The sequence below is a fragment of the Lipomyces arxii genome (assembly GCF_038497795.1).
Source record: "Lipomyces arxii strain Phaff 12-163 unplaced genomic scaffold V1512scaffold_7, whole genome shotgun sequence".
NCBI lineage: Eukaryota > Fungi > Ascomycota > Lipomycetes > Lipomycetales > Lipomycetaceae > Lipomyces > Lipomyces arxii.
The window spans coordinates 387,908-398,732 of NW_027117706.1; the positions used below are offsets into that span (position 1 = coordinate 387,908).

Below are 10,825 nucleotides of genomic sequence, written 5' to 3' on the forward strand. Positions count from 1 at the left end.
AGGTATAATAATATCTCCTATGTTATGCTGTATGTTTGCCACGAAACCTCATTGTCAACTATCACAGTAACGTGACTAAAACTCACAAGTAGCCTTTACCGTTCATATTGCAAGTGAATTATGAGCAAAGTTCAAGGCAGCAAATACTATAATAGATAATTTTAAATGTGTTCTTCATGATAGTTTTAATGCAAATCTCATATAGCAAGCTAGAAGATCCAGGTTAAGGGTAACTGCAAGAAAAGCTAAAAATAACGTTTACCGGTGTCAAATTATGCTTAAATTTGAAACCTTATTTGTAAATAAATGTGAAACCATTATTTAAATATGCCTGCGCCAACTTTGGTGACGTAAGTGTACATCACGTCGCATCAGCTGCCCCTTAGAGGAATTCAGGAACGAACTGTTCATTCGATTTTCTTCAGAGAGCATATCTAGCAACTCATAACAATTACTTATATTATATACTTAGCAAATGGCATCATTTTCGTTTATGATGCAGCGATCTACAACCATTCTGTTCGTGATTTTCGCGGCTTTGGTTCTGTTTCCTGCGCGTGCTACTGCTTTTGGCGCCGGCAATATTCCTTCTGTTTCTGCAATTGAGGGCAAAAACTTCCGTCATGGTGACATTGAGGACACTCTGGCGGGAATCGTTATGTCAACAGGTGGATTTATGAGTGCTCTTACTGGAGGAAAGAAGTTCAACGGAATGTCTATCAAAAGAGTTTACTTCGTACGCACTGTTATTCCTTCCATTGCTACTCTTTTTTAACATTGTTTAGGGCAATTGGCTTCGTGATTACTCTCAGGTGCGTGCTAAGGTTTGAAATTTAGTCATGACTTAGCTGTTCTAAACACTATAGGCCGTAGATGTTGGTACTTTAAGTAAGGGTATTAAGATAGAGACCCTTCGTGTATTGGTCTGGATTCTTTCATTCCTTGCATTTGGCTATGCCACCAAAGAATATGAAGTTACCACTGAACGATTGGGTGTCTATAGACCTGAAGGTACGTATAATTGGTAAAGACTGATGGCCATATGCTAACGTGTACAGAGCATATTGACAACCCAAAGGTACAACCATATAGGACTTTGTCAGAATATCATTGACACGCATTTTAGGATTATGCAGATAACAAGGATGCTCGTCAATACGATTCACGACTTCGTGGACCCGTTCAGAACGTAGAGTTAGAAATTGATCCGCAGACCGGTATGAAAAATTATATTGCCAACGAGCGTGGAGGATGGGACACATCTACGATGTTCGTTAGATACTCACTTGAGCGGTCCATTCACTTTGGGAGGCTGTATAAATCCAACGGGAGAGAAGAAGACCGCTACGAGTCTTTTCGACTGTTAGGACAGGCTCTTCACTGTTTGGAGGACTTTTCGGCACACTCTAACTACATCGAGTTGACTTTACTCGAGTTTGGTAATACTAATGTTTTCCCGCATGTTGGATCTCAGGCAGCGATTAATTTGCAGGGTAAGCGAGTGTATCCTCTTGTAACCGGAACTTTTGGATCTCTCGATTTCTTGCACTCGTTGCTAGGTGAAGCACAAGATCACTTGTCGCAGACAGAGGTTGACGATCTGGATCAGTCACTTCGGAAAGGACAAGATTCAAAAGATTCGTCAAGTTTACTCAAGAGTCTGCTTGAGAAAGTTCCAATTTCGATTCCGGCGGTAAATTTGTCGAGCGACGGATCATCAGGATATCGTGGAACTAATAGTTATGGTACCTCTTCTCGCGGATTTGATGATGCATATCCTGGCGCGTATTATTCTCAGCAGTACAGTCAGTATTCGCAAAATGAGGAGGCTCCGCGACGCAACCAGAGCTATCTGCAGCCACAGATGACGACCAATATCGGCAATGAAATCGATCGACTTTCTGCTGACTCACGTGCTTCTGCTGCCGATGCAGAAAATATGAGTACCGAAGAGATCATCAAGAAAATTTACCCTTTCTTGGAATTTAGAGATAGGATCATGAAGGGAATTGATGCTGGGTTAGAAAAGATCCCATTCCTCGATTCTTTGATTGAAAAAATCAGCGACACTTTGACACTGTTTGTCATGGGACTGATTGCGCCATTCGTTACTCCTCTTATCAACGGTGTTGTCAAGCAACTTCAGAGCGGCTCTCAAACCGCAGTCGACAACAAAGATCAAGAGGAAGTTTGGCACGTACCAACTTCTCATGATCCCACACACAGTTATCTATCAAAAGATCATTTCTCGTATGGCTGCAAAAAATTAACTAGCTATTTTTACTAACTAAACAGTCTGTACCTGAACGAACCCGCGGGTTTGATTGCCAAAGAAGTCATCTCATACGTTGTTCCAATGATTGTGTCTGCCTGGGATGATATGAATGCTGACACTAACCAAGTCATAGTCAATGTCATGCAGGTTTTCCATCATCCAGCCACAGCTTCTTCGGAAATTCAGATGAGAATGCGCCAGGTTGTTCAGACGTGGTTGAACAACTTGGGTGGTCAAAGATCAATGATAGTTAGTAGTTTGTCTTCAGATGGCGTTCTTGCCGGTTCAAATCACATTGGTGGTAAGCGACCTGGTGGTAGCCACAGTCACGGCTCAAAGCCCAATAAGCAGAGCGGCAAACCACAGAAGCAGCATCATTATGTTAATGGCACCATCAATAGTGCTGCCCAGGCTGCTGGTGTTTCTCAGCATGTTAACTCCAGTGGAGTTCATATGCCAAATGCAATCCCGTCTTTCGTTCCTGGTGCAAGCTATGTAAACCAGGTAACTAATCTGGGAAAGAAGTTTGGTGTTCGCGACGACGAACAAGGACATTTTGGAGCTCAAGAATCATATAGCTTCAAAAATGAAGCAGGTGACCGTTACCATGACCAGTCGACGGTGGTTGAAGGAGATAACGGATGCGTCCAGGAAAGCCAGTATACCTCGACGTCATCTTCTGGACTTAATAACGACTACTATTCGTCGGAAACTGTCTACTCTAGACAAACCCCTGTCTCGTACAGTGGATCGTCTCGTACAGATAACGAAGAGAATCTGACGCCTAGTTTTAATAGACTGCAAATCAAGGAGCAGACATCATATCAGCGTGCTTACTACGGCAATAACCAGTATGGTTATGAACCAGAACGCCGGCAACACAGCAATCACGAAATCGGGCAGTCTGCGTATCAGCCGGAACGTCCACAACACAGCAACTACGATGGGTATGGAAACGACTCACGTCGACCCAGTGAATCTTATAATGACAGATATGGTACGCAAGTGACTCAGCCCTACGGTAGAAATGAGTGCGCTCAAGACGCCAATGACTGCGATGGTAGTGCCAATGAATACTATGATAATCAAAATAGACAGTCTAGTGCACGTGAGTACAACGTACCTCCATCTGAAAGTTATGGTAATCCGTTGGCCGAAGGCTGCGGTAAAGAGGTTGGCGACGATTATGGGGAACTTCACAGCGGCGCTCCTCTAGAAAATTATGAAGGGAATTTGTCAGATCATTTTAATCAGTCATATAATGATTCTTCCTATGGCCGGCAACAACAGCCACATACAGGCGAATCTTATGGGGGTGGATACTACTAAACTCCAACAATCTTATGCCACAGCTTTATAGCCACTGAAAGTAAAGTAAAATAATTACTCATGAGACGAAACAATGTAAATTTATTTTTGCAGCAGAAATGCCTCCGGTATGTACTCTCACCAAAACGAACACCAGCCTACATACATTCCTGCCAGCTTGCCTGGATCTGTCGCGGTTAATAGCAATGAATCAGTCTGAGCTTCAATGCTAAGCGGAAACGAATCATTAGCAAGGATGCCTTTTAATCGTTTATCAATTCTAGACAAAGCTTCTTCTGGAGAAGATGCAGATCCCTTACGTGCTGGATTTTTCTAGAAATCAAATCAGATTGTGTTTCATCCTTACAAACAAATTCCTTACTACCGACAACCATTCAAGCAGTGGATCATGCAAAAAAGTTTCCAGTACGGGTAGCAAAAATTCTGCACTATCACGAAGAATACGTAACGTGACCTCACTGCATCGTCGTAAAGGTCCATCGTACCCGTATGGTCCTAAAGCATCAACCATATTCTGTGTGAGCCTAAATGGAACGAGTTCCGGAACTTCTAGATCCAAACCCTATGCTCTGTAAGGAATCACTCAGGCAGAAATACACGACATACCTTATCAAATAGGCAGCTGAAGTCGACATGCAAAGCATAACCGTTCACTTCATGAAGCAAGATGTTTTCACAGTGGCGATCACCTAATCCTAGCAAATAGCCAATGATCGACATGACGGCAGTAGTCCTAGCAAACGCAGTGCGAGACTCTAACCAATAGGTCGGCGTGGGAAAGGTTTCAATAAACCATTCGTACAACACCGGCGGATACCTATCACGTAGATTAGACTATGATTTGAATAGAGGCAAATGACAACATACATTGGCAAAATTTTTGTTTCGAAGATCTCTTGCCGTAATTGCGGCTTCTTACTTGTATTCAACAACGTTTTGAGCTCCGGAAACTATGCAAATGTAAGTGACAAAATCTCGTGAAAGATCAATCTTGCAAAACTGACGTTAATTGGAATATTTCGCGATGCGTACGCGACTCGCAGAATGTCACGTAAAGTTCTCGTTTCGCTGACCCATTCGATCAAACCCGCATCTTCATTCAAAACTGTGACCGCGTATGTCAATATCACTTGAAATTGACAGTTAGTAGCAATTGAATAAACGAGGATCACAACATACAAAGGTTTCGCTTGCTGGACTCGTTGTCTTTACTCAATAGCATGTTGATCATAGTATTGAACTCCATCATACGAGCATCCTTTCGTAAATCGTCCTTAGGTTTACAAAGAATAAAGTAGTCACTTCCATCACTGCCAAAAATCTTAATCTTTTTAGGTCTTTGCAGCGAGTTCATGACATATGCTGTTGAGTCAATCGCTAATTCACCAGTTAGGACATTATCAAACAAGCAGCATAAAATACCAACAGTATACAGTAACTTTGCGACTGAACACGGTGTAGTCTGGCGACTGATTCCATTTGCTTGGCCAATTGATTGTCATATTGGCCTGAACTGGGACGACTAACTCGCATGGCAGACAGTGGCTGAAATCGCGAAGTTTTTTAATGTCAACTTCACCCAATGTCGAAACGCGCACATGGCAAAATGCAACAAGTGCTTCTGTCAATGACGTTGCCTTCTTGATGACGTCGAGCAACTTTGGGCCGGAGACAGACACGGCAGTTTTCTGATGTAGTCAGTATCAACACCAGAGGCTAGTTAAAACACATACATGAAGATTTCTCAAAATTTCTCGCCCTTTTACTGCACGCTCCTTATCGAGAGACTTAGATATTGCCAAGATTTGCCAAAGCGCTTGAGAAGGATATTCGACAGCCACAGAAATGATAGCCCTTGACATTGTCTCGTTCACTTCAGCGGTGGGCATGCAGATTCTGGAAATCATTTGGGACAGGACTGTGAAAAGCTGGCTTGTTTAGTTTATTGGCCATTTTGCATATCTACTTACTCACCAAATGCTTCGGTAATGCATGAAAGCATGAGTTAATCGTGGTTGTCATTCGAGCTAAATTCCTTGCTCGAGAATGCAGCACGTCTCTATTAAACTCACATTAGATTATAACACTATCATCCAATCAAATACTTACTTCATTTCACTTGCGGAACCTTGAAATGTGAAAACTTCACTAGCAAAATCAAGCCATACTGTCAGCATTTTTGGCAGCGACTGATAAATATGCTTCACTCCGCAGTTTACGGCTTTGCTATATGCCCGAACTATTGATCTATGATACTCTCCAGTAAGACTATTGAAGAAAGTTAGACTGCATTTGAAGATCTGCTAAAACTCACAATGGTTTATTCTGCTCTTCTTGCTGTAGTGCTTTCTGGGCATCCACAATTTTCACATAGTAACGGCCAATATGATAATGTCCACTCTCGAAAGTATGGCAATGCGTATCCACATCCTTATATCTTCGAATTACATTGGCCCAGTTTGACTGGTTAGATTGATCAAACCATTTGGCATAGAGCAAAACCGCCTGGTGCATTGTAAGCCTTCTTTCTTTCTCCACTCAAAGTTAAGCATACTTTTGCCTTCATTAAATTCTCGCCTCCAACATTTTCGTTGGAAGACGAAGTTGGGAGTGTCTCATGCGACATTGCAGAATCTGTTAGATTTTCTAATGAATCGGACTGAACAACAATCTGAAGTTTCTGTAAAGCTTGCCGATGTTGACCTTGGCTCCATTGAATACGAGCATGTTCAATAATTGCCAACGGAGAGCTGTGCTTTAAGGCATTTAACACAGCCGAATAAGCTTGATCGTACATGCCCAATTTTCGAGCCATTTTAGCTTTTCGCAGCCAGACTATCAGATCATCTTCATGGCAGAAGCTCGGTCTACAAAGGTTAGCAAAAACATTGGAAACAAACAACAGGTATATTACTTCATTAAGTCAACAGTCGTCCGTCTCAAATCCAACAGAAATCGGGCTTCTCGATACGAACCGTTAAATGACTCCATTCTCTGCTGCAGGTAATGACCTAGAGACGGATAGCTCTCTCGAAAAGTAAGGGATTGCATGACAAGACTTTCCAGATCCGACAGAGCATGGAGCCGAAACACAGACACATGGTTAGCCTTTGTTGAAAGTGAGTTGGTGACAGCAATGTCGTTGGCTACTAGAGTCCGGGCCTCAGAAATGGTCTCGTAAAGTCCGGTAATATCGCCGTTTCGAATACAAAGCAATGCCTTGCCTATGCTGAAGTCAAATGTTTGCGTGGACGACTTCATAAGCCACGTATTTAAATACTCCCATTTGCCCAGAATCCATGATGATTCAATCGCAACATCTGAAAGATCATTACTGCAACTTTCTTCGGCGTAAATAACGTTAAGCCGGTCCAGCATGTTATCTATCGATTAATTGGCAACAATTGCATAAACTGGAATTCTACCTACCATACTGATTAAGCTCTCGCAAACAAGTCATCCATCTGGTTTCCAACGCTATATTTGGTTTCTCTTCTTCGATAATGACTTCGTAACAACTTCGCGCAAGATCCCATTGTCCAGCTGCCTCATGCTCTACAATCTGCTGCTCAATATCAGACGAAAGAAGTAACACGGAAATCCCTTGTATGGCATCAGGGTCATCCAGTTTTGTATAGATCTGCTGCAATTTGCGATACAAACCGTCCATTTGGTCAGCATCACCATCGCTCTTGACAAGGCGTACATGCTGTTCATAGTACAGCAGAGCTCGTGCGTAAGAATGTGACTCGAAAGCCCGAGCAGCCACAATTTCCATCGGAATTTTGCCCATTAAATTATCCGTATCGACCATGCTTTTTTCGGCCCTCTCAATGACTACACGAGACTCGAGCGCTTTATCTGGATTTCTCTTCCGTTCCAAAGCTAATTTGACGGTCGAGATCTGCTGTCTTTGTGCTCGCTGCCATCGGCTACTATAATCTAAAATACTGAACACAGTCTTTAACAGTTAACTGGAAGATACTGTCTATATAAATAATACTGACCTGGTATGATTGTCTTATGTCATCTCTATGGAACTCGTTAGATCCTGCATAGGTCTCTAGGACAGAAAGAATTTCGTTCAAAATTAGACTGCGATCTCTGTCACTGCCAGTGACAATAATTTGTTGCACTAGAAAAGGAAGCAAAAAATCACAGATCGATATATCCTGATTGTTGACAACTTTGGAGAACACAAAAAAAATGTCAATCGAAAATTTAGTGGCTGACTGAGTTTTCAGCAAATTTGAAACACGGCATAAGAGATCTAAGGTGAATGACTGTAGCCAAGGCCTGTGATCAGAGATTTTGGCGAAAATAGGATATTTCTGCAATCCACTAAAAGAGCTGTTTAGATCGTATCGTGATGTAAGGAAAGGGGTAAGCGTGACCTTTGATGCTTCGCTGAGATTGAGCCATTTTTGATAAGTTTGCTGTCCCCCAGCAAATGTGATGGTAGCAGAATTTAAACCACTGTATTTAAGTAATTGCTGCATTACATAAGCTAAAAACAACTGAGCTTTGGTGTCCGTTGAAGATCTGAATGAGGGAACCAAACATTTTTCTAAAAACTGCAGCACGAAATTGACGTTCTCATCCACCGACTGAAAGTTCGACATAACAACCATTTCCATGCCTTCGGAATGATCACGAAGCTCACCGAATTCTAATGCGCCAATCAAACCGAGGCATTCGGCAGCTAGACGAGCTATATCAGTCTTGTGTTCTGTATATCTATGACAGATTTCCAATAGCGTTTGATGCAAGTCGCTTATGGTTGACCCTCTGGGAACAAGTGTAGGACGAGAATAAAAAGAAAACTTGTTTTGCAATAGATATTGACGCAGTTCCAGCAAAGACTCGTGCACAACACAGAAGTTCTCGTGTTGGCAGCGCTTGTTGAAATCAGCGAGCCATTCCTGGTCATCGGAAACTGGCTTTACTAGTGATGTCAGTTTCGATGCAAAGCTTTTCAGGTCAGGTATGACGACTCTGGTAGGTATTTCTGACGCTCTGAGACGTGTCAGCTCAATAGGAATAGTTTCGACAATCAAGTTCAATGTTTCCTTAGCGGCACGTTTTGCACTCGCATTTAAGCCTTCCCAAGAGTTGACAATCATCGATATTGTAAGGGGCGTCAGTTTGCAGACTTCTTCCTTCTCAAAATATTGAATCATGTTCATCCATGCCTCTAACGCAGCCTCTTGCAAAGACTCGTCTTCTAGCGCAGATTGCAGACATGAACATATCTGCGGTTTAGCAGAAACAGCATTTGTTTTGGCGAACCGAATAGTAGCAGCTATTCCTTGCAGGCATCTGCGCTTTTCAGTCCACTGAATCCTTCTGTGCACATTGTACAACATATCCGAGAATCTAGAAAAAATACCAAGCACGTTTTTGTAGAAAAAGTAGTCTAAATTAGACATTTCCTGCTGCGGTTTCGTATTCAAATTTTTGACATCTTGATCTGCAATCAACGAAATGGCCTTAAACGAAGTGACTTCAGACTCCGGTTTACCCTTATCTTCTTCGCAGTAAGTTTTTAAAATCTCAATCGAAAGAGCAATTAAGTCAGCACGAATTAGACTTGTGATCGGTATTCGAGCAAACTTTTCAGAGCACTCAATTAAATATGTCATCGGAACTTTCAGCAAATCGTGAAAGTTCTGAGTCAGCAGCACGGCCAAAATTGAGTACATATTGGCCATGCACAATTCAAAGACGGTTTTACCGTCGATGTTAGCCATCCGCTCTATAACAGATGTTTTTCGCGCAAGAATTAAATATGGAATTGTATATTCTTGAGTGCGGACTAAAAAATTATTAATAGAGACCCCCAATAGTTGAGACAGCAGATGAAGCAGTCGGCTATTCAGATCAAACTCTTTGAGAACCAAAACGCTGATTGAATGCCAGAATGGAGAAAGAAGACGCCATGGTGAGATTTCATTTGCTGTGGCCAGAGATTTGAGCTGCAGGTATTAGGCTTGATGATACGAAAGAACACATAACTTAACCTCATGAAAAGCCAATGCCGCGTTAAATGTGTCGTCTGATGCAAGCGAAATAATAAGTTTTATTAGTACAAAATTCAAATCGTCACCCGCTGACATTCGACCTATTTCTCCCCATGCTAATATTGACGCTTCAGTAAGACATTCCGCTGCTGTAGAACCTTTAGGCCTTGAGACAACTTCAAACACTCGATACTCCATTGATGCCTGCATTAAATCTGAGTTCGCACCGCGGCGGACAATAAAGAAAGGAAGTACACGACTAGCTGCCAGTCGGCAATCTCTAGAAGGGCCGTGGAACATAGACTTAATCCACTCAAAGCAAGAATCTTTAGAATTCACTGACGGTGGTAGAAAATGGCAAAGAATTCTTCTAAGAGCCAGTGACAATGATACTTTCAGATATTCAGAATTCGCAATAGCATCAACAACAGTCAAATCTGCTACGACTTGAAAAATTTCGCGCCAGCTGTCAGATCTTTCAGGCTTTCTCAAATACCTTTTTGAATCGCAAGAAGAGCAGTACAATTTTTTTCGTGCTTCAAGTTTAAATGATCGTAGGCATGACAGCAAGCCAAGAGCCTGTATAATCTCAGATTGTTCGGCTGTAGACAGTTGACCATACTTAGTGGATCTGAAAAAATCATTGAGTTTATTATAGCGCAGTATCAAAATATTTTACCTCACATAATTCAGAAAAGGTTCCCAGTTCTTAGTAATCCGGCTCTGATCGTTCGAATCAAAGCAAAGTGGTGTTCTTCTCTGCAACTCAATAATCAATTTCTCCCATGGTTCAGCTATAGGTGTGGAATTCGAGTTTAGAAGCGTGCGCGGTCCTGGACTGTGCAAATTCATACTACGTTTCACAGTTTTTGCATGATTGTTGACAGTAAGCATCGCGAGCCACACGCCAAACTCCGACTGTTTTTCAAAACTTATAAACGCGCAAAAGTCGCGTAAAAGTCGCGTAAACAGTGACTAGATAGACCCTTACCCACAAGCCGCGTATACTCGTTGCACTTTTGATTTATCTGGCTCATAACAGTAAAAGCCAGCCTTTACTAAAATACGAATAATTTATTTAGAATGTTAAATATAGCAATTTGTTTCTAATTAAGACAATTTAAACTCATCAACACGGGCGAACTTATGAATTAGCTCGGACTCTTCGTATTGACCGAATACGAAGTTCTCGTATCTATTC

At 41.9% G+C, this 10,825-nt stretch overlaps 2 protein-coding genes across 2 annotated transcripts; one reads left to right on the top strand and one right to left on the bottom strand.

Moving 5' to 3' along the window:
- The first annotated feature begins 380 nt into the window (after nucleotides 1-380).
- Nucleotides 381-3,704, top strand: V1512DRAFT_225196 (heterokaryon incompatibility protein Het-C-domain-containing protein). The gene is made up of 6 exons (XM_066913810.1): nucleotides 381-736; nucleotides 786-812; nucleotides 867-1,011; nucleotides 1,059-1,078; nucleotides 1,127-2,250; nucleotides 2,296-3,704. The coding sequence occupies exons 1-6, from the start codon at nucleotides 476-478 to the stop codon at nucleotides 3,602-3,604; spliced, it is 2,886 nt and encodes a 961-aa protein (XP_066771685.1). The 5' UTR covers nucleotides 381-475; the 3' UTR covers nucleotides 3,605-3,704.
- V1512DRAFT_225198 (uncharacterized protein) lies at nucleotides 3,640-10,681 on the bottom strand. The gene is made up of 17 exons (XM_066913811.1): nucleotides 10,304-10,681; nucleotides 9,625-10,255; nucleotides 7,612-9,579; nucleotides 7,034-7,565; nucleotides 6,519-6,987; nucleotides 6,159-6,471; nucleotides 5,919-6,109; nucleotides 5,714-5,872; nucleotides 5,579-5,663; nucleotides 5,338-5,532; nucleotides 5,031-5,292; nucleotides 4,784-4,981; nucleotides 4,609-4,733; nucleotides 4,472-4,554; nucleotides 4,211-4,421; nucleotides 3,966-4,166; nucleotides 3,640-3,916 (listed from the first exon to the last, which is right to left on the bottom strand). Exons 1-17 carry the CDS (start codon nucleotides 10,516-10,518, stop codon nucleotides 3,722-3,724), a joined length of 6,033 nt encoding a protein of 2,010 aa, XP_066771686.1. The 5' UTR covers nucleotides 10,519-10,681; the 3' UTR covers nucleotides 3,640-3,721.
- Between the last annotated feature and the right edge of the window lie 144 nt (nucleotides 10,682-10,825).

What these genes read in the sequence shown, in the direction of transcription:
- V1512DRAFT_225196 (XM_066913810.1), top strand. Translation starts at nt 476, where the DNA reads ATGGCATCATTTTCGTTTATGATGCAGCGATCTACAACCATTCTGTTC. An exon ending in AGCATATTGACAACCCAAAG is followed by an intron (nt 1,079 to 1,126) that starts GTACAACCATAT and finishes CACGCATTTTAG; the next exon opens with GATTATGCAGATAACAAGGA. An exon ending in CTATCAAAAGATCATTTCTC is followed by an intron (nt 2,251 to 2,295) that starts GTATGGCTGCAA and finishes CTAACTAAACAG; the next exon opens with TCTGTACCTGAACGAACCCG.
- V1512DRAFT_225198 (XM_066913811.1), bottom strand. Translation starts at nt 10,518, where the DNA reads ATGCTTACTGTCAACAATCATGCAAAAACTGTGAAACGTAGTATGAAT. An exon ending in TCGCAAAGTTACTGTATACT is followed by an intron (nt 4,982 to 5,030) that starts GTTGGTATTTTA and finishes CTGGTGAATTAG; the next exon opens with CGATTGACTCAACAGCATAT. An exon ending in GAAACAAAAATTTTGCCAAT is followed by an intron (nt 4,422 to 4,471) that starts GTATGTTGTCAT and finishes TCTACGTGATAG; the next exon opens with GTATCCGCCGGTGTTGTACG.